This window comes from Platichthys flesus, chromosome 19, assembly GCF_949316205.1.
Source record: "Platichthys flesus chromosome 19, fPlaFle2.1, whole genome shotgun sequence".
Taxonomy (NCBI): domain Eukaryota; kingdom Metazoa; phylum Chordata; class Actinopteri; order Pleuronectiformes; family Pleuronectidae; genus Platichthys; species Platichthys flesus.
Window position 1 is genome coordinate 14,549,433 of NC_084963.1, and position 23,721 is coordinate 14,573,153.

The 23,721-nt window shown below is 42.8% G+C and overlaps 1 protein-coding gene across 2 annotated transcripts; it reads right to left on the reverse strand.

Moving 5' to 3' along the window:
* On the reverse strand, window positions 1-21,300 carry ttll11 (tubulin tyrosine ligase-like family, member 11). Of its 2 annotated transcripts, XM_062413487.1 has the most exons (11): window positions 20,342-21,300; window positions 15,811-15,910; window positions 15,218-15,351; window positions 12,543-12,662; window positions 12,372-12,440; window positions 11,983-12,267; window positions 11,280-11,375; window positions 11,078-11,190; window positions 4,585-4,833; window positions 4,145-4,251; window positions 1-1,976 (listed from the first exon to the last, which is right to left on the reverse strand). In XM_062413487.1, the coding sequence occupies exons 1-11, from the start codon at window positions 20,870-20,872 to the stop codon at window positions 1,672-1,674; spliced, it is 2,109 nt and encodes a 702-aa protein (XP_062269471.1). In that variant the 5' UTR covers window positions 20,873-21,300; the 3' UTR covers window positions 1-1,671. The 2 variants fall into 2 exon arrangements, with proteins under 2 accessions (XP_062269471.1, XP_062269470.1); XM_062413486.1 differs by having other exon boundaries at window positions 12,372-12,662.
* Window positions 21,301-23,721: the final 2,421 nt, after the last annotated feature.

A 23,721-nucleotide genomic window follows, 5' to 3' on the forward strand; every position in this document is an offset into this window, starting at 1 on the left:
TTTAAAGAGCAAAATTCATTTTATTTTCGTTTGCAGTCGTAACATTTCATTCAAAAAGTTTCATGATTGTTAGCAACCTTTTGAATCTGCATCATGTTGTTACGCTGCAGTTCAAAATGTACATGTCGAGTTCAGTGTGAGTCAAACAGCCGCTCATTCTGCAGCAGCTTCAGTGGGACTTTAAATAAAGATTGACGAAGTGATGGCTTCCCAAAAGTGAAGCCAAAACGTCTTCAATCCTGACTCCTCCTCCTTCTCCTCCTCCTCCTCCTGCAGGGTAGTCCACATCAGATAGAATATTCTTAAAGACAGCGTCTGTTAGTTTAGGTAGTTCTCATCACACTGATGTTCAAGTGTTTGTGTTTTTGAACTTTGTTTTGAATCACTTATTTGATCAAAACAGGGTGAAACGTCATGATTGACAGCTGAGACTGACTCGTGATTGGTCAGCGTGTGCATCGACCGGACCTCGATACCACGATCGCTACTGGGCTGGACCCTGACTCCAACTGCGCAAGATGGCCGCCTCCATATCCTGGGTATTTTGGCTTTATATCTGAGTAGTGGGGAGGTGGGGAGGCGTTGTCTGTCTTTAATTACAGTCTTTGTGTGAAACGCAGCACAAATAATTCTTAGCCAGGATGTGACAAGTGAACAATGTTAGGTAGCACTGAACCTTAATATTTAAACTGTACCTGTAGTGTAGAACATTAGAAGCAACAGCGCCCCCTCTGGTTGGCATCGAGTAACTGACAGCCACATCTCACATTGCATTAGGTTTTATTACAAAAAGCTGCGATGAAAAATGCATCTAGTTCTGTGCAGTGACTAACGATGAATGGACGTCTCCATGAAGAAGCTGCTGATAGGAACATGTTCTCTGAAGGTCTGAGGCGGAGGAGCTGCAGAAGAGGGCACGTGGCCTTTCTCCCTTTGAATACTCACTCTCTCTTCACTCCTCTCTAATGGGCTCATGGAGCTGGAAGCACAGCTGAGCCACCGGCATAGGCTTTCATCATTGAACGAAACACAAATAAATACAGTGCATACACACACACACACACACACACACACATTCTCAATCAGCCTCACATCCATTTCTGTGCAAATATAATAGTTTCAAGATCTTTTGTGCAAATTCAAAAGCATAATCCACATACTAAGGACACTCCCTTACACCTATGTATTTACTGAAGTGCGATGTGTGTAAATCTATTAAAACGGGGCATCTGGTGTTATTCCTGTTCATCGCAGTGTGTGTGTGACCAAACGTCGGTGAAGGGAAGCAAGTAGCTGCCCCTGCAGATTCAGTAAGAACGTTAAAAGCAGCCATATCCTCTTCCTCCTCCTCCTAACTGGACCACTCTTCATATATGATCTCAGCGGGAGGGGAGAAAGAAATGCACCGACCTCCTCACAATCCCTTTCTCTATTTCCACTGCGAAAACCCCTGCAGACATCTTCACCCTCGGAGGAAAAAGCAATCAGGCTGAGAACAGTCCTCCTGCAAGTCAACCAGCAGGGGTCAAGCGAGTCGTTTTCCCCGGCTCCCATCAGCCGAACCCTGCGGGAGAGCGGCTGACGAGAGATGGAAGCCTAATTTCCGCGCTCCTGCGAAGAGGGCTAAAGGCGGTGTTTGGGAGTTGAACGACGAGCTGCAGGCCTCTCCCGTCAGTTCTCCACGTTGGCCCTGAGTGTGCGATGCTTGAGTCGGGGATGCAGCCGGTTGTCCTGGCTGGCCGCCCTTCGGAGGGGAGCCGGGGAGCCGTGGTTGGGGCCGAGTGTCTGAGTCTTGGCGGCTCGAGGCAGCGCTCGGCTGCAGCTCACCGAGCGTCTGTCTTCGACGCCTGACTGGGACTCGAGCTGGGCCTCGCACAGCTCTAGCAGTGACAGCACCTGCTCCCTCTGCACCAGGGATTTGAACCTGCGACCTGCCAGTGAATAGAAGGCCTCCACAAAGGCTTGCAGTCCCATCCCTGAAAAACAACAATGGTGGAGGAAATAAAGTAAAGGAGTTAAAACTATGCTCACAACAAAATGTGGGATCTCTGCAAAAACCACAAAAGTATCACTTTATCTAGAATATCAGTCAGTGACACCACTTCTTGGCTTTTTATACAAAACAGAACTCAGACCAGTTTAAAAAGGGGAAGTTTGACAAAAAGCAAGAACAAATTGCCAACATTTCCATATCTGTTATGTCTGTCCTCATCCATTCGATGGGGGGAACATCATTCTGACTTCCCATAAAGACGGGAAACAGGAAGAAGAAGCGTTCCTGGCTCTGTCAAACAACTGTACATGAAACCAAAGTGGAAAAACCAAGAACCAGGAAGTTACTGGTCCTAGTGGGGAAGTAGTCTGTAGCTTGTTCGGAAAGAGTCGGTACAGACTATTACCAAATCATTTTCCATGCATGTCCAACGGTAGAGTTTTGGTCTTTCCTGAAATTTAGATCGACATATTTTCTCCTTTTAAAAAACATTTGGGTTGCCACATAATGAAGAGGACATTCTGCTTATTTCCGGCTCTATAGTTTTATTCTGGGACGACACCAGAGTGTCTTCACATGACTCAGAGTTCAAGTCCTTGTTTAACTCAGACTTCCCTTTTCACACCGCTGACTGAAGGCAATATTAGCTCAGTCCTCCTTAAGAGACCTCCTTAAAAAGCCCACCTCTGATTGGCCGAACATCTGTTCAGAGATTTATTTTTACGTACGTCTCCTTCAATACATGGTCTCATTTTAAATGAACATCTGACACTGTAGCAGATGAACTGTCGTCCATGACATGAGGGCCAGCATAAAAGGTCCCCCTTACCATTTGAAGCATGATAATAGAATATTAATGATCAGAAACTAATAATGAAATATGAATATATTGTTTGTGCCTTTGGGAGAAGACTACAGCTCGGAGGGTTCTGCTCTCAGCTCATTAAACCACTGAGCTGTTGCTGCTTCAAGGATCAGAGATATGGACTTTATTACTTTCACATCTCGCCTTAGGGACCGGGTCAGAAACACTGAGGGTCAACATCAGAGAAGGAGAGAAGCAGGAGCGGAAAGTATTTTCTGCTGCAGCAAACCCAAGGAAGTCATGGAGGGAAACAAATTAATGAGAAGGGGATTCACACTGTACTGACATGATGACACTTTGTCATCTGCTATACAATTAATAATAATCATAATCGTAAGGAAGGGAATAAAAAATATCAGATTTTGAGAAATAATACATTCGTAACATTATAAGGTTAGAGTATTAATCTAACGAGAAGAAAAGGCACAATATGAGAACAAAGCCGCAGTTTAACAAGAAAAAGTATTAATATCATGTGAAAGATTTTTTTTTTTTATGAAATAATCAACAAGGGGAACTTGAGATCATCAAATCTTTCTGCTGAGTAGACACAATTTTATGCACCATCTTATTAAAAGTCCTTCCACTTATGATAATGAAATATGATGACTTTATTCTGTTAAAACAAGTTTTTCTTGTAATATTAAGACGTTATTCTTCTAAATCCCTCAGACATGCTTTTCACTTTAAGTTTTAAAAGTGAAAAGCATTTTACTAAATGATTCCGTGTGTCCTTGTCACCCCAATCAAAGCATTAGGAAAACGTTTGATGATTTGCTTCATTTAAAAGTTCGCTGCCTCCTCCGAGTTGACGAACAAATCTTCCAAAGCACATCCACAGAAATAACAGACCCTGACTTCATTCTCCCTGAATGCGTATTAGCTCTTTCTCGATTCAGCCCACAAGCTCGTCTGTACGGGCCCCTTCCATCCTGGTCCACGTGATCTCCGCCCGTCCGCTCCGCCTCACAAACATTCCTCGCGAGGTGCAATGTCTGAATAATTCATGGGTGATAGTCTCTTTGCTGTCACATTGTGATCTCGGCTCATTTCAATTATGGGCGCAGAGTGTCGGAGGGAAACTGACAAAGAATGACAAGCAATTATCTCCAAGCACATTATTTGCTCCGAGTCTCAAGGATACTCGGCTCTCTGTCCTCTGCAGGTTGTTTCTCTGTGAGGGTTTTTAGCATGTATCTGTGCGTATGCGTGCACGTGTGTGTGTGTGTTTGTGTGTGTGTGTGTGTGTGTGTGTGTCCGTCCAGGCACATGTGTGTGTGTGTTACCTGCTTCTCTAGAATCCGTTGTTGCTCCTGACCAGCGACGTGTACTGTCTATGTAGAAGATGTCCACTGAAGCCATGGTGAAGTTACTGTTGCTCAGTTTACAGGTCCTGGAAACAACCAGACAACAGTTTATGTCCATGTGTTCACAATAGGACTCGGACACCAGCCGAGCTCTTTTCCCCAACTGCAGGTTTGGAAGGGGAGGGTGAGGTGAGGGGTATTCAGCTTCTACATGCATAAATTCTACACAATGAACCTTTTAAAATACAACTGGTAACATTAACAATGTATTCATACTGTTAGACGTTTTGTGATGTATTTGATGTTTTGTTATGATCAGCTGACTTGTATAACTATTCATTGCTTTCAGGATTCTACTGAAGATTACCAACTGCTTTGGCAGGAGTCTGGAGCTTTGGTAAAATAGATCTCATCTGTACCTGATGAAGGTCCGGAAGGCTGTGGGGCCCAGACGCATGTTCCCCTTGACACCGAGGAAGCGTATGAACAGAGATGCGATCCGCTCTACCAGCCGCAGGTAGTTGAACTGCTTGGTGTACTTGGGGTAGACCTGCTTCAGACACAGTGAGGGCAGAGCTCCCTCGTCCGAGCTCCTGTCCTGCGTCTCCGTCTCAATGGGAATCTCCTCCTTGTGCTCGAACCCACCAGGCCTCAGTTGGGAACTTTTCCTGTAGAACAAAAAGGGAAGAAAAAACGGATTATACTGTATTGCATTTCAAAGACAGACTTTTTTTTTTATGATTTGATAAGTTGACTGAGAATTTAACCAGTAGCTGTAGAGTAGAAGTAAATCGCTACATGCACTTGTGTGCCGTCCAGGGCAGAGAAACGGCCTTCATATCCTGCAGGACAGCAGTGCAAGAGCATGAGGCCAATCCAGAGAGCTTTTGTCTGCTGAGTTACCGGCTGCCAAGCACCCGAGGTAGATATATGCACCAAACATTTCACTTACAGCCTGACTTGGCCGCGGAAGAGGGAGGAATAATATTGCATGAAGGACAAATGACTCTCCTTTGACTCTTTTATCTCCCAGCCAAGGCACACACATCTTTTCACTGTCAGGTTCCACATCCTCAACGTTTATCTGCATCAGTATCTGAATCTATTATAGAGGGTTAGTATTTGAAATTAGGAAATCAAAGTTCAGCTTCTTATGAAGACAAAGTTGATACTCGGATACTTAATGAAGTCAAAATAAAGCCCAGAAAGGAAGGTCACTTGTGTTGTGTGCAGCTCTGGGACTCTGAGTTCTGCATACCCAGGTGATAACTTTTGAAAATAACACGGTGGATTGTTGCAGTTGTTTTAGTCTGTGCAGGGCATTAGTCAATGTAAGCCGGAGCTTAAGAGCCATATTGCCAATTCCAGTGCAGTGACTGATGGTGGACAAATTGAGGTCCTAAAGATGTCACGTTTGATGCCCGGAATGAGGGAGAAAAACCTATAAAAGCACTTATGTAAGTTCCTTAATTCGGCCAAATGAAGTCCATCGACCACCGATTCAATTCATCAGCGGGAAATAAAACAGGGGATTTTTCTAGATTATGTTCCTGCAATACCACAGGCTGCACTTTTGGGACAACATTTGTAAGTCCTTAGTTTTAAAAGTGTATTACACCTGAATACTTTGTTGTCCAACTCTTTGGATCTTATTTTGTGCAGTTTCATCAAGTTTAAATGTATTGGTCATACAGAAGAATACATTTGAATTTGTATTCATTAATAAAAATTGCCTTCTCAGTTGCAGCCCTGGATGGGTGTCAGGCACAGAAAAAAGATGGATGACGTGACTGCTCTCCACAAGTGAAGCCCCAACATCTTGATCGCCCCCTGGTGGCTGGCTTTATTGATTTCTCAAAGATGGTTTGTCATTCTAGGTAGTTCTTATCACACTGAGGTATGTTTAAATGCAAATGATAAAAAAAAAGTTATTTGATGCTGTAAAAACAGCCTGCAACCTCAGGATTGACAGCTGAGACTGGATTGGTCGAGATTGATTCTAGTCCGGACACTGAGACTGACGCCCCACACCACACCACTAGGATGTAACCGCCCATACCTGGGATATTTTAGCTTAATCTTTTGAATAACCTTGGGAAGCAGAGACATATTGTCCATCTTTATGTACAGTCTATGGTGTCAGGTGTGACTGGTTACCAGCTACGATCTGGCACCTACTTCATGTCCCATCTCTCGTTAGGCTTCTGTGCTTCTCCTGAGGAATTTGGTACTTCTCATAGAAAATGAATGGCAGCCAGGCACTCTACAGTCCTGCGTTTCTACCCGCAGGACTGTGGGGGCGTGTGCAAACTGTGCTCATCTGACATCTCCCTCCTCTTGGCTTTGTCGTCCCTATTACTCTACAGCACAACTAATTACACCTTTATCTTCCTTGTTGGTATGACAAAGTCGCAGTGACCCCCAGCACCTCCCATCACAGAGCAGCCGAGGGGAGGACTCAACTACCGGACTGAGTGAAAAACACCTGGTGCATCGGCCTTATTGGATGACACCGATAGTCAACGCGTGATTATGAAGATACACAGGCGACAAACAGGAACACAAAGGTAATTTCACACCAAGGGCATACAGTGCTGCTGACGACTATGAGGCACTTCCTTTGCCCATGAATTAGTAAGCAGTGTGAATGGCACTGAGAGAGCCCTGCTGAATGTTTAATAGAATCAATCATCCCTCGGCAGCCAGAAGGACACCGCCCACATCTATTTAGACAGGACGGACACGGCCCAACACAGCCACGTCTCGGACAGAAGCTGACAGCCAGACAGACAGCGGAGGGGAATGACGACGAGAAACTGACGGAGTCAAAGAGAGAGGGTAAAAGGTGAGGAATGGCAGGTTATTAAAAACACATTCAGAGGTGCCGCTGCCAAATGTTAGCTGAGAGTACGTTAGGAGGGCTGCGCCTAATTCAGCTGTCATTAACCGGCGTTAGTGCTATTTCTGGTCTTGCGGTGAGTAACTCTTCAAAGCTGCAGTGCGATTCAGCTCCAAAAGGAGCCAGATGTGTCATTGAAAAGAAATGAAAGGGCCTGTCCACGTATCTCAATTTCAGAAATTAGTTTTTTCAGAGCATGACTCATACAAAACATACGAAGACAAAATACTGCCGTGGGCGACGATAAACGTATTTTATACAAAGCTTACCTCCCTAAAAGAATAGTTTTAGCTTTAAAACATTGGTTTTAAAGCTAAGTGCTGTCTTGTTACCTTTGACTTTTCATCCAGATAATGTACTGTAATTCAAGGTAGGCAAATTGATGAATATCCGTTTTTTGTTCTCACCTATATTTTCACATACAGCTCATAATGGCTGGTAAAGCAACGTCACAGACAACGTACAAAGACCCAATGAGCTTGGTGCGAAGAAGTACGTCACTGATTTAGTCACTCTCCAATTCCTCATTTAACCCCCGGCTTTTTCTACTTTTACAGCACTTGTAATCTTAACAGTACCTTTGCATTGTGTGTCTGTCGGTTCTCATCCCTCTTTTACTTCATTTTGTCGGGTGAAATTCATACGGGATTGGATTGGGTCTGAACCCTGCGTTCTGAACGACTGAGTCCCATCCATCCCACTGCAGAACAGCTGTCAGTGGCCACGCTGCAGGTGTATTTATTTACAAGTAGACCATCTGTGCCGTAAACAAAACACTTAACCTCCTGTCACGGTATCGGGGACACTTTGTTCGCGCCCCCGTTAATAATTTGGAAAGTTTGCAAGGGGAAAAAACAGGGAAAACAAATAAGTCCTTCACCATTAAAATAAATCTGTGCTGAATATGAATGCATGCTTACGGCAGTAGAAATCGTGTTTTAATAAAAGTTATAATCCACTGGCGTCCCTGAGAATCTAGTCATGATAATTGGTATTTGAAGAGTTTTGATGCCATGCTAAGAGACAGAAATATTCACCCCGCTCTCCTCGCCTCTACTTATTTCCCTTAATCAGCCCCATTCCTCTCATTAGTCATTAATCCAATGTTCACATGCTGCCATCAATTGTGGATACTGGAAATCTTTTTGCCTGCATTCCAACATTCATGGCTTTTGATTTTACATGGATAAAAGTCAATTTAGCATTCAATGTCCTGAAATATAGAACATTGTCCATCAAACAAACATATGATGATCGTGTCCATGCAAACACACACAAGGAAGACTCTGTGGAAGTGAATGATTAATGAGCTCCTATTCAGGGCCTGGGTCATTGCAGTAATGATTACATTTTTCAGAGCATATCCAATCTCCGCACTAATTTAATAAACATTAGCCATAGCTAGTTGGGACATAATTAGCACGCCCCCGACCACAAGACACTATCTGCACAGCTGACAGGACACTTCCCGGTAATCACAACCTCACGTGAATACTAAATTGTCTTGTTTAAAATTGATTTTTTTTTTTTTTTTTTTTTTTTTAAATTGTGCCTGAATCACAAAAATAATATTACCAAAGTTGGATTCAACTCTCAACTCTCCTGTGATTCAGCATAAACAAAATAAAGTTAGTGTAAGTCAAAAAAAAAAAGTACTTGACTGGTCGATTAATCGCAGGAGATGTTCGATGGTCGGTGATGGGACGTTGAGAGAATTGTCCAATTGTCGTCTGACTTCCTTGTCCGCTCTGTTGGGGCTTTTCCTCGCTAACTTTGCTGCTGCTAGCGATAAACGTAAGGGGGGGGTTCAACTTTAAATGGCTATGCCTAGCGCTGGTATTGTTGTTGGCAGCCTTACTAATGTTGCAGCTGACAGCTTTTTCAGCTTTGGTTAAGTATTTCCACACCGTTGATTTTAGTCGAGCATCTGAATCTGGTCACACGGCCATGGTTCTGTCTGACTATTGTGCTCACACTGCTGTGTTGAAGTCTCTCATGACAAATATGACTGTTTAACTGTTCGTCAATAACAACAGCGCCTCCTGCTGCATATCTGCTGTAGATACCACTGCCATATCTTTGATAGAGCACCGTGCTAAACCCACAAATGCTCGACTAGTCTACAACGATGCAGTGTCAGCTAGAAGTTTGGATTTGACTAGTTGAGCCTAATATGTGCTGCTGATGTCAGCTTCACTCTGGGTCCTTCTTTCAAGCTTTTAAAAGAAGACACTTTACTGCTAACTCACTGCTAATCAATGACATTATTTATTAGCTGAGTGCTGACTGTGTTATCTTTAACCTCATGCTAGTTTATAAGCTATCCCTGATTTCTAACCACCCTCCCTATAAACCTCCACCTTATCACCTGACTTTGATTATTTTTGATTCCATTTCATTATTGTCATTTAACACCATATGTTGTAACAATTATTCCAATAAATTCTCCAATGTTTAGTGTTGTAGCATCGACAAATACAATGATACATTTGAATTTTAAACATGATCGCAAGGCACTATGTTCCTGAACAGCATGAACCCGCTGTCCATGTTGGAGTCACTATAAGCGGTGCTTTCCTTTGATAGAGGCTCTGAATCATTTCGTTTCTTTCCTGTTGTAGCTTGTGTGACCGTCCATTGAGACACTCACACTGAGATATTTTATAAAGATTTCCTTCCACTATTTAATTTGCTTAAGGAGGCTCAAAGGGTGTTGTGCATCTAAAGCAGAGCAGTGAAATAAGGCATTATTGTTGTGTTCTTATTCAGACAAACTAAATAATAAAAGCAGTTCCCTGGCTTTCATTCTCTGTATGTATGTTCTTCAGAGTTTAACCTTCGGGTCAAACAGCATTGACAGCAATCATTACTCTATACAAGGTAGGTAGCATACAGCTGTTAAAATATGTCCTTAGTTTTGGTAAATGCACTGATATTGGACCAGTACCCAGTACTGGGTTATCGGTCGATGGGCAAAGTCCAGCTATCGGTATCGGGAAGGGAAAATGGAATCGGAACCTCTCTACATAAGATGCAAAAGAAAAGAAGATCCTCAGAACTATGAAACCAGAAAAAGTTTGATATTTTTCTTGGAAAATAACTTTTATATACTAATAAATAATGAATCATCAGTTCATTATCTCAGCTATGAAACTGTATAGTGTACAGACACAGATATAAAAGTTTTTTTCAGGAACACCCACTAACTCAGGGCCGAAGGATTAAGTCAACAGAGACATTCTGAGGAACATTAAACTAAAGAATCGGAGGTCTCTGAAAGTACGTATATAAGAAATGTTTGAAAGGAATAGAAATGTAATTGTGTACACTGCGTTGAACCTTGGTATAATTACACACGCTAAAAAGCGAGGTTCTGCTGATTCGAGCTGAAGGAAAATGCAGCAATGCAGGAGTAACAAGGATTAAAATATTATAGACGGATTATATCAATAGGTTACTGGTCATGAATATAATAGTTAAGTAGGTATTATCCCTGAGACGATATCCCCCTCACTTGCAGAACAAAGCAGATCAAAAAACCTGATATGGAAGTTAATCTGGGGAGGAGGCGAGAAACAAGCAAAGGAAGCAGAGAACCAGTGAGAAACCAATAGGCAAGAAATGGAGATGGTGGTGGAACAGACACAGTAAATCCTCTTGTCACAGAAGAAACACAGATTGAGAGGAAGCAGGGGAAAAAAAAAACACAAACCCCCAATGGTAGAAGGGATTTACTGACAGGCACCACACAGGGCCAGTCAGCCAGAGAGATTGAGCCCCCAGACTCGCACAGTGCAGTGTGAACTTCCATCGCGGCTCGGCTGAATTTAATTTTTCCATTTAACAGGCTTACGGAGAGCTGTTGAGTGGTGCAGAGCTGGGCAGAGTGAGGTATCATGTCCTTAAGTGGACTCTGAACACCAGCAGAGGAAGAGAAGAGTGGAGGGTGGAGGAACGTCCGCTTCACTCTGGCTGTTTACTGTGTCGTGTACATGCATTACGTGTGTATTTACCCTGAAGGTTTCTTAAGGCCAGGATCCATTAGGCGCAGTGTGTCCCGGATCACACCCACTTTCACCTCTTCATCCACAGGACTGGGAACATACTCAAAAACTCCTGATGACACCTGGAACACACACAACGGTTTATTTTAGTTCTGCTCATATTAAAATACAATAACCACACCGCCATGGAGATACTGGTGTTGACCGTTACCTCTTTTTCATGTTCAATCCTCATGCTGGGGTTGGAGTTGACCTCTAATAAAATTGGCTTCAGGTTCTTCATGAGCAGGATGTCAAAACCTAAAATCTGAGACACAAGCAAATCCTTAATTATTAATGTATATGAATAAACAAATTCTGGTTGTGTCACAAATATAAAAAAGGGTTTATATTGTAAGTGAGAGCAATTGCAGCAAACATGGATGAAAAATGTATTTTATGCCTTTAAGCTGCCAACAAAACACATATTTCAACATTGTACCTGAATTATTCAAATAATTTGTTTTTGTGCCCCAACGATCGCTAAAATATACAAAACTGAGTATAAATATAAACAACAATATAAAAGACCAGGGTAAAAAAACAATAAGGAAACCATGAAGGATGACTGGTAAGTTTGTGGCCTGCAGTAGAAGGAGATGAGTTATAAAGCTCTCGTTTCATGCACAGGTAGTTTAACTCTCTGAGTGATTTTACAGCCTTTAGGGCAATCAGCTTCCAGGTCATCTGCCGCCTCCGTCTCAAGGAGGTGCACAGGGACCAGGTACAGTAACGACTGAATTTGTGTGACTGTAGCACTGTATGATGGACATTTATATCTGATATTTGAGTTATGACAGAGAGAAGTTGAGTTTTTCCACAGCTTTTCATAGCATATTATGTGAACACCTTACAAAGTCTTAGCTGTGACCCACCTGGAAGCACGTGGGTCCTGGTTTGCCCGGCGGTATATCAGCCTGATGGTAGACTCTAAGCTCAGGCACCACAGCGATGATGGTTTTGATGACGAGGGCGATGATGTCCGACCACACCTTCTTGATGTCTACGCCTTTGGCTGCGAGCCTGTAGAGGACGCTGGAGAGGGTCCGCTTGCTGCCGGAGCTCTGGCTGTCTGAGTGGACAAAGTTCCCACTGTGGACGTTGAGGGAGTAGTTTGTCAGGTGCATGAAGACATGGCTCAGGTTCTTCTGGCTTGGTTCCTACACAATCAAAACGAGAATGGCATTGATTTTGCGTACAGCGTAAGAACATAAGCAGATCTTCTAATGAAACCAGGCAACATGGGAAGCACTGTCATGGATACCTGGTATGGCTCGGTGCAAAAACGTGTGAGGCCTTCCTTGGCAATGTAGATCTCCAATGGCTCCAGAGACTTTATCAGCACATAGAGGCGAATATCAAACTTGAGCTTGTCGATGAGCAGCGGCCTCTGGATGTACTCCTGGACTACGCCCTGTTTGGCCTGTGCACCTACCATGAGCTTTAGGTCACTGGGGTCACGGATGAGGTAGATGCCGTCCCCCTGAGAACCCCCATCCGGCTTTACAATGAAGGTGGGATTCACTGTGGCATCGTTCTCCTTCACCATGCGAATCTACAGCAGGAGGTGGGAGAGAGAGAGAGAGAGAGAGAGAGAGGGGGATAAAGTCAAGAAAAAAAACCTTGATGACCAAGATCCCCAAGAGGAGATATAAAGAGAAGTAATCAAAAGAATATTTGCACACTGATTTCTTTAATTTTTGGATATTTGTCACGAGTAACCACAAAAAGCAGTTTTTTAAATAACTATTTATTTATTGACTGTGAAAAAGTGAAATAGTTATTCCCCCTCAGTTTCTAAATTAACCGATTAACCAACTTTAATTAATATTTGGGTCAGCATCACCAACTTCACCCAGGAATGATTACTGTCAGGCCCATTCGACCTAAACACAATGTAAATAGAACCTGTGTGGCAAAGTGAAGCAGCCTAAAAGGAAACAACACATAATGCCGCATACTAAGGAGATTCAAGAACAGATGCTGAACAAACTGAAATCAGCCAGTCTGGAAAGCGTTACAAAGCCTCTGTGAAGTCTCTGGGGCCACAGCGAAACATGATGACAGCCATTATCTCCAAATGCAGAACACTTCCTCCAAGAGCGCTTCAACAGCTCATCCGGAGAGCCACAAAAGAATCCAGACGACAGTTTTAAGAACTGCAGGCCTCACGTGTCTCCGTTACCCCACATGGCTGCAGAGGTTTATAATATGAATCACTGATTCCAGGGTTCCTTCAACCCTAATTAAACTTCTAGCGGCACTGTATCGATTCAAACCAGCTCAAATGCATCATCACTGGTCTTCATGTTGCACAGGTCTGATTAAGAACTGTATACATTCAATGGGGAGTTTAAATATCCAGCTTTCTATTATTTCTTTGAGTAAAGCTTTGTCAAACTAATCAACATCATATTTTTTTTGTTATTTGTGCCATTTTAGTGTTGAACACTTTATTAACAACGTGTAAGAAAGCCTCTGTTCGATAGGGATACAAATTAAATTTGTAATATATTAGTGCCCCCTGCTGGACATTGTATGTAGCTGCAATATAAAACTTCCTTTAAGATCATTCAACAATTCAAAGTGAAAAGTGCCCTTTGATATTATTACAAATAACTGAAACTGAAATGTAAATACTAAATGTTGGTTGTGCTGGAGAAAACAAAAACATATATCTTTAATGATAGTACTAGGTTTCTGTAATTAGCTCTAACTAATGTACAAATCACATTAAATAAATGCCACTGACTTTAGCTCTTTTGTCGTTGGAACCACTTTCCTCCAAAGTTTTTATTTTATAAACACATAAATGTGGATACTGGATAAATCTTTGTCCCTTCATTAATGTGCTGAGTGGCCCACTTGCTAACTGTGCGTGACTTGCCTGTTCATGGCACTCAACCAGGAAAAAGCAGGAGAGAGAAGCTCATTCTTCCCCGATTCTCTCCACTGCTCTTCCTCCCTCTTCAGTGTCGACACTCACTCACCGTGTTTCCTTCACAGGACAACTCGACTAGACTCAACCATGTGTTAAGAAGTGCCAGATTACTATAGAGGGTGGCACGCATGAATGTGTTACAGTGTGTCGTTTCCCCTCAAGGAAAGGGAGCAATGAAGCGAACACAACAGAGACTAAAACAGGCTGTACTATGTAGAACACTGCTGTGGCACTGAAGCATGGTGAATATCCACAGCAAAGGATAAGAAGAGGAACTGAGCTTGCTAAATATGATAAATCACTGCTTTCCTAATTGTCTTTTTATGTAGCACATATTGTGTTATTTCCTATTTCTTAATTGTATAATTTTTTTTTTGACTACAGTATTGTTTCGTCCTTAACTTTTTTTAAATTTGGACAATATGATCACATAAAGGTCACCATTATTCAAAAACTGACTACATTTTATCCTGTGAATTAAGGTATAAAAGAGTTTTAATCTTAAACTTGTTGTCTCTATTGGTGCAGACCTGGAATGAACAAACTCTCCCTGAACGCGTCTCCTGTGACCACTTGTGATTGGATCTCATTTCCCTGCTCTCTTTAAATACACATGTACGTTCTTTCTGTCCCTGAACACCTAACGCTGTTGTTTTCACCCTGTGCAGTTTGTTTGTGTCAGTGCGTGTCGGCTCGAGTGAGAGGGTAGAGAGGGGCTGAAAGAATGATTCATGAGTCATTCTGTGGTGATTAGTGTTGATATTTAGGACACAAACTAATCACTGCATTGTCACTGAAAAGCCTAAACATAGATTTGATCAAGTGGGAATCAGTAGCAAGTCAGAGGACTCAGAGAGCTGAGTAGGTGGTCTGAGTGATTGGATCTCAGGGACACATGGAGGATGCATGTCAGTGCATTAAGACCTGAACTTAGGACTGACCCCCTGTGATGGGATCACTCAGAATGGATGTTAATATCAGGTCTGAACAGGGTTTCTGATTCGCAGTGAATGCAACTATTCTGGCCTTCGATGACAGCTCATTTCTGCTCAGACGAGACAGAATCCATGTTTTGACTGATATATTGCACAATAATACAAAAGAGCATGATTCATTTTAATTATTCCAAACTGAAAAATGACACTGTTTTTGTGTTGCACAGCTTTTACCTGTGTGGAGAACTGCTGGTACTCCTCAGGTAGGATCCAGGAACGGGGATAGAAATCGTACTCGTCTGGGAACAGCTCCTGAACCGTCCTCATAGCCCGACTCAGGTTGATCTTCCTCAGCATTTCTACCATTCCTGTGATGCACAAAGCGCAATTCAGAGATGTCAATGAAAATGCACTTAAAGAATACGATACATCATATTCTTGCGCAGCTGTTACAATGAATGTAGCTAGTTTTACTTAGATAGATGCTATAGAACCACTTCATGATATCAGAATAGCATTTCCATGCTGTAGAAGCGGACAGACGTTGCAGTAAGATATTACTCCATGAAAGAGAGGGTTGATACACACTAATCACTTCAGTCTCTAAAGTAACAATTATTGCCATGGCACGAAAAAGGTTAGCAGCGCTGCAGTGAGGATCAGTGGGGCTTTAACTAAACCCCTCATGTTGTGATAACTGAATACTGAGTACACATGAAGTAGTGCGAGCTGTAATCGAGACATCTCTCCTCTTCACGCGTCAGTATGTGTGGCTTCATGTGAACAAAAGGGTGTAGGCAGAGTGAGGCAGAAGCTGTGTGGAATACCTGGGAACTTGTTCACCTGCCCTGAGACAATATTCTCGTTTTCGTGGAAGGAGACGCCATGCCAGTAGATATCACACGCCGCCCGTCTTCCCAGAGGAAACTGAAAACACACGAGAGAAAGGTGAAAAAAAGCACAACCTGCAAAATCAGATCCTTCAGAAAGACGTCATTCTTTTGCATCTGTAAATGACCATGTAGGATTATTCTTGAGCAATTACTCAGGGTATAGGAAGGGCGCTTGTCCTGCTGCTGACCCCAGTGAGGGGATAATCTTGCCTAAAGACGGTAGGTAGTGCGTGTTCTGTTGTGATGAGCTGGGAAAGAGGAAAGAAGTGATACTGTGAAAGGATTTAGAGAGCTCGGAAATCCTACTGGCACAAGGCACAGCTTTTGTCCGGGACACCTTTCCTCCTGCCCACACTCACACACTCCAAACTACAGATTGTGGCTCAAATGTGTTGTTACGATCAAGTTATAAGAAGAGGATATCGCAGTCATACTGTGAAAAGAATCATAATTTGAAAGTTTGGACATTCTGCGCTTCCATTTTGATTTTGAAGTATCCATAAAAATGTGTTATTATATCAAACAAAAAGAGTTCCAGCAGTGTTTGGACCCCCGGCTAGTAGATACACTTCTATGAATACAGCTTCTACTTCTCCTATCTCACTTCTGAGAGTTTCAAGCGGATTTTGTCTATTTAACTGTTTGTGGAAGTTTTCCACCTGTGGTGAAACCCATGGATACATTTTCAGCTTTTTAACAAACAGGATGAATCGCTGTCTTAAGTTTGGTCTCAACAGATGTCAATAAAACAGATTGTCTTCTGTATGTGAAAGCATCACAAATATTAGTATCATCTTACTTATGTGATAGTGATAAAGCTCCTACTGGAAGTGTTAACCGCCCTCTGCTTACATTCGTGACTCCATCAATCAATTATCTACAGTTCAATACTTCGAGAGGTCACAGGGGGGGATGGAGGCAATCCTGGTGCCATAGGGCGAGCGGTGTTCTCCACCCTGGACAGCTCGCCATTCCATCAGAGGTCAGATACCCAGAGGAAAACAACCATTCTCACCTTCAGTCAATTTAGCATCTGTGGGAGGATCATGATAAAAACATGCTGATAGTGATGATTCCTTATGCCAAACATAAACCTAAATATTTAACTGTACAGTATGTGATCCCCAATGAAAACATTGGAAGGAATAAGTCATATGATGCCACTTCAGTTAAAAAACAAACTTTCTGGAGGGCTTGATGACATTATAAGCTAACGTCTGTGAGAATATGAATACTATTTAATTTTTTGTTTTTGCAACTTAAACTGTTATGATCGCTCGTAAAGCTTTTATGCTTTATATTGGAGATATTTTGTTTAAATAAATATGGAGCTTGAAAAGAGCTTTTAAACTAAATGAGAACCATTTGGCTTTGATATATATCAAAGTCACAGAAGGTCAAACTTCCTTAGCCCGAATCTGTGATCAGAAAGGTTTCTTATTTGACCAAATCGGCAAAGCCAAAATTCATTAAGATCTGCCGCTTTGCTGCCCAAAACTGTGATGCTTTGACACGGACTGACGCATAACGTACATTCAAAGCTGCACTTCCTGATTCCAGCCAGCTCATCAGACCCAGTGTTAATATCACTTTACACGTGAGTTTCAAAGGATCAACACTGAGCTGGAAAGTATTACGTCACAAGTCTATCTTTAATGTAATATTATCACGACCCTACATCCAGTTGTACAAGAAGGTCAGCTTCTATCCTGATGTGACACGGCCACACAGTTCAGGCACAAGAAAGTCCAGTGAAAGAATAACATCCCGTTAATGAGTTAACTTGTGAAACGGGGGAAACCCTGGTTGACAGCCAGGGCTGCTCTAAATACAGACAGAGAGATGCCAGCGTGTAACCGTCTAATTACATCAGAGAAGGAGGACAAGTTCATCAGAGTCATTTCTCAGGGATCCGGCCCACAAATAGCCATCAAGTGTGCGTATGGAAAGATGGATGGACAGGTGCAGGTTCAAGCCACTGCTGTGGATCTCATCATGCACGGTTCATTTTCCAAATCCACTTTGAGCAGGAACACACTTTACTCACTGAAGTACTGCACTATAACTTAGCTACTTTAGCAAAAAAGCAGCCATATGACGGTTTTTGAGTTCCATTTGATCGATTGTGTCTCCAGTTAACAGAGCTTATAATTCAAGTCATTCCACCTACTATTCTATTGTGAATTTCCCCATGGGGATGAATAAAGTATGTCCTTCTATTCTCCAAACACGCTACAATGGAAGCCTCTAAGTGAGAAGTACCTCTTGCCTTTTAAAATGCATGTGCTTTCATTCAAAATGTCAGCCTCATCTCTTGTATTCTCATAAATAATACCAAGCCTGTGATTAAATGCACGGTTATTAGTCTAATTTACTGAACCCTCTGGCTTGGCATGGCCTGCCTCTGCCTCAAAGCGGACTAAAAGTCTATTGGATTAGAGGAGCTTAAGGCTAATCATTTCCCACCGTTTAAGAGAATGCCATATGCTGAAAGTCAGGTGACGGCCTCCTCTCAGGCCAGAGAACCCTGCAGATGTAGACGCGTAGAAATTTGGATGCAAAGTGTCCTTAAAGTCAAACTGTGCCACTAATCAGTCGCCAAAAAGTGCATCAGCGCCACATGTTGTAAAGGTGATAAAGTGGCAGGCTTGATATAACCCGATAAAAGAGATTTTCACCAATATATTTCATCACTGGTCCAAAAAATAGAGCGAGGATACTTGAGTTTCTACCTCGTCAAAGATGTTGACAGGTACTTTGAAAGTGATACAGGATCTACAGTGCCCTTGACTTTGACGGGGCTGGGTCGTGTGGACATGGCAGGGTAAGGTATAGTCCCTCCGTCTCCTGTTTCCATCACCAGACCTGAGAGGGTTCAAGTGTCACTGCGTGGTCATCGGTGACAAGCAGAGTCTTTACTTCAGCCGTCTCATCGCATCGCCCGTCTTTACTCATCATGCATAATGGAGATCGTGTTGATAATGGCCGAAACAAGGGTATTCATTGCATCACGTTCACACCCACCAGATGGTGTTTGTGGCTCGGAGTAAGAAGAACTGGATCAATTAGCCCTCTCATGAATCTTTTAAGGTTGTCTCTTTTCTTTTGGACTAACTTTCATCCACAGCCATCGCCTGTGGTTTTTTAGAGCGAGGCCCTTGTAGCTCTTTTTTAATGTAATCTAAAGAATACTGCGCCAATTTCTATTTTAACAACTCATACAAGAAAAACTTTGACAAATGGGAAAAAAGGCAACAAATAATTATACTTTAAATAAGTTATCTGACAGGACTTTGATGGCTTGGTACACTTAGTGTCCATGACAACATACACAATGATGGCTGACAACATTTCCATCAGGTTGCAGAATCAGTGTTCTAAATATTCGTTTGACTTTCGGGTGCATGATCAGCCCAATCCAAACCTAACTTCTCCAAGCCACTGTGATAAAGTGGCAGGTGGCGACTACAAGAAAAATGACACTACTCTGCCGTGTAAATATTTAAAACAGTTGTCCTGAACAGACATGACCAACACCGATCCTTTTTAGTGTCTCATGTTTTCCTATTTGACCATCTTCATTAATGTAAGTTATATATACACGTATGTCTATAAATTAATGTGAATGGTGATGTACCTGCTGAGAAGCTGGGTTGTACCATGAATTACAGATTTTCTGGAACGAATAGAAACAACCCAATAACATAATCTAATCCTGTTGAGACAGAAAAGGTTTTCCAAGGGGTGGCGAGCAAACGTAAATATGATTAGATTGATTTAAACTCTGACTCAATGACCAATAACATCAAAAGGAGTCTTTTACACAATGTTACATTCCCAGTAGAAGTGATCTGAAGCTGTAGGCAGTGCAGGAGGAATTTTCTCCTACCTTATCCACAGGGACAAAGAAACAAGGGCAGCTATTGCGTGTATCTGTGACCTCTGTGACTCTAATCCAGCACATCCCCGTCACTGAGCTTCCTCAGCATCAAGAGGACTCGTGATAATCATCCCTCCTGTGGAGCCGGTTCCAACAAAGCAACTGCCTGAAAGGCTCAAACTCATGACTTTTAGCTTTCTACAGTAGAGTACAGGCAACAATGAAGCCTACGGTCACATCACATGTGTGGCAAAGTCTAACTGTTAGACGCTTTTCACTCGCAGAGGGCAGTGAAGCAGAGAACCATACCACTGAGAGTCATTCATGTGCAGGCTTCCGCTGAAATGTGGATGTTATTATCAAATCACCCCTGCACCAGAGGGGACACACCCGTTGCTTACTGTTGTGTTTAGCAAGAGGAATGGGAAGCACACATGTTGTTCTCAATGGGGCAGAGTTGGAGGGCAGTAAATCAAAGGTTTCCCTGGATGCTCATTAGATCAGTAGTGATGCTCTGAGCAGTGTCAGGGATGTGAGACACTGGATCAGAAACATGTCTCAAACACAAACAGCCACGCCGCACACCTCTTTCCACTTCAGCTGCTTGATGCTGATCTTCAGAGCCTCCAGAGAGGTTTTGGCTTTCGACATATCCACTGTCACTGGTCGTCTCCTCCTGGCCGGCTTGAGTCCGTCCTCACGGCGTGTCTCCTGGTTGTTCTTGGAAGCGAGATTGGCCACACAGTTCCCGTTAGTCTCGGACTTGCCCTGCAGGACCTTCTCAGTTCCCTCGATGTGAAGGGTCCGCTCGTGCTCCTGCCTGTTCGAGTTTCTCCCCACATGAGCAGAGACAACGGACCCACGCGAGGACGCGTCTGGGGCGTGTGTGCCACCGGTGTTCTGGGCATCCTTCCCCTGCTTGGTGCGACCTTTGCCTCGGGGTCTGGAGCCGACGGAGCTGCTGATGATGCCGGAGGGGTCCGGTGAGACGGAGGCGGCGGGGGAGGTCGCAGGCAGCTGCTCCTCAGCGTCCGTATCCCCTCCTCTCCCAGTATCCTCGCCCAGTGCTTTCATCTGCTCGAGCTGAACCTTGACTTGGATATACTGATCACTCATCGTGCGAGATGCTGGACGGGGCAAGGCGGCACCACAACGGTGCAACGATCCAACTCCGGCCGGCTAACGTTGACCTGACACAATGTGGTCCGCATCTCTGGCTCAACGGGCTACCTGGGGGGAGGGAGAGCATGGCATTCACAGCCGTGATATGCCCACAGCGAGCGAGACACCGGTGGACATCTCCGGCCAAAGAGCTAGCACTAGCTAACGACAGTGTAATGATGCTATTGAAGCAAGTGGCTCCCACCAGCTGCTGCTGTCTTAGCCGCTAATGCTAAAGTGTTACTGGTGCTGGCTGCTGCAGTGAGGGCAGCTCGGAGAGGCACTTCCGGTGTCAACAAAAACTGCAGGCAGCTACCTTTAAACTTGAAACAGTGGCATATGCCTTTGTTGCCTTTTTCACACTGTTTTGGGGCAATAAAAGTTGTTTGTGATTCATTCAAGGAAATATATACTGGTTAATGAGCGTTTATCATATATTTAGTTCTCTCTCGGTGGCTCCACTTCTATCAGATACATATGATATGATCTTGGTGTCTATGGATAGCTAGGAACACAAAGACTGTAGGCTAAATAAATGTATATAATGTGTTTGTGTTTCAAGACAGCAAAGAGCTTACAACATTTGACTTTCCAATTCCATAAAAACAATTCAGTTTTACTATCATAAGGTAATTTTGGGCCCAAATGTTTTCCTCTGAAAGTATCTCAAAGTTTTTCTCCAAGGACTCAGCTAAATATACTAACATACATGAAAACATTTAAAATAGATTCACTATTACACCTTCAACTTCAAAAAAGCATCATTGCATATACCAGACACATGACAAACGAAGCTGTACACAACAAACAGCTACTGACTTACTGCTTTTTAACCAAGTTTTATTCTCATGCTCTCAGTATTTATATTAATTCAGTTAACTCCATGGACATCAATAATGACACAGGCTGGCTTATCCTATTAAAATAAAGTGAAATTTACTGACATTGAAGCAAGCTGTTATTTATACTTTCCTGGCTAACCAGTAATTTCAAGTACATCTCCACCAAGGTTACCGAGTACAAATTAAAAAGTAAAAAAAATGTTGCTTGACAGATACACATTCAAAATGTCAAAATAATCTCCTTTTATCTTGTTATGTTTGAGTAATTTGTGCAAATGCAGATCATAATAACTAAATAAATGCATTCAATTATAGCAAAGTCTATTGTAATTGTTAATCATGGAACCTTGCAGAGCTGCATTAACAATAATAACACAAACAAAAGGTTTTAAATATGTCGTAGAAAGCAACGGTATTCTAGTAATGACTGGGTTCAAGTGACTTTAATTTTAAAAAATCTCTAAGAGAAATATTTATTTGGGATTTCGGCCGTATTACAATACAGCATATATGAGCACAGAAGGTAGAAAGGAATACAACGGTTGTTAAGGAATGACACCACAAGTGGACGCAGCGTCGCCACCATCAATGCCCCGGAACAACAACAAGTACCTAAACGTTCACAGACCGGTCCAGCATGGCAACTGACAGCTGACTCAAATCACGGCAGCTGCTAACCCATGTCAGTGGCAGTTTCTGTCGCCACCGGAAGTGCCTCCACGAACAGCTGCCTCCACTAACATATAACTATTCTGCTGGCTCTCGGCTGCTGACTGAGTTCCACCTGCCGTCAGCCTGTCAGACCTCATTTAGGGAACATATGGTTCCGAAGCGACTCTTCAACTCATGACACACTTTAACTGCCGGTGCCGGGAACTACTTTTATTTTGAAACAAAGAGCGGCGTCTCTTAGAATTAAAGTCCTCTTTATTATTCTCCCTTCCCCCGTGTTGCTAAGCAGCAGGAGGCAGAGCAGCAGCCTCCATGTGGGGCTCTGAACCCTTTGACCCCTGCTCATGCTGCCTTCACTGCCCCTCGTAACTCCTGCCGCTGGCCTTATTGACTTCGTTATAAATAGAGCCGAGACTCTGGTGGAGTTTAGATTGGTTTCGATCCTGTGAGCTTCACTGACACCAGAATGTCCACAACGTTTTACGAATAAATGAATGGCACGGTGTTAAAAACAGAGAATAAAATCATCACACGGTAAGAGTAAACAGGGTGGCAGCGACCGAGCACAAAGACCAGAGAGTTTCTTTGAACAACTGGTCTTTTAATTTTGTATCCACCCACAAAGATGCAAAAGATAAACTTCACAACCCCTTGGGCCAGTAAAAAGGTAAATTAATCAAACTAGCCTCCAGTAACAGATGGAGACCAGTTAACAGCACCAGAAAAAAAAAACTCACCCTCAACTGACACATGGAAACATATATGGTAGCTGGTCAAGCCACTCAAAACAAGAAAGGGGGATAAACTTACACATTATAACATTGAAATGATCTACAGCCACAACATAACACCCCATTGTGAGAAAATATAATGTTAACTAAGGGGAAATAATTAAATATAAATATCAAACAATAATCAAAGACTAACAACTAAACATAAAAATAAGGAAATAATGTCCCGCCCCTGATAAACCGCAACATGGTTCTGTCCAATTAGTGCTTAAAGCCATTTAAGGTTGTTCTGCTGCAGCTGGGCCTCCCTTTGGTGACTGGCCAGATGACTCCAGCAGTAAACCCCCAGGAACTGGTAACCTAAAGAAAACTTGATTAGTTATCACAGTAAAAATAAAATGTAATAAATACAAGTATGTTGTATTAAACCGAAATGTGTCCAATTATTTAATAAATGAAGTGGGTGAATGTGCAAGGAGAAAATAAACTAAGCAAATAAGGAATTAAGAGAGGTTACCACCATGTTACAGAGTTTCTGTGTGTGTGGTTGCTGGTGCGG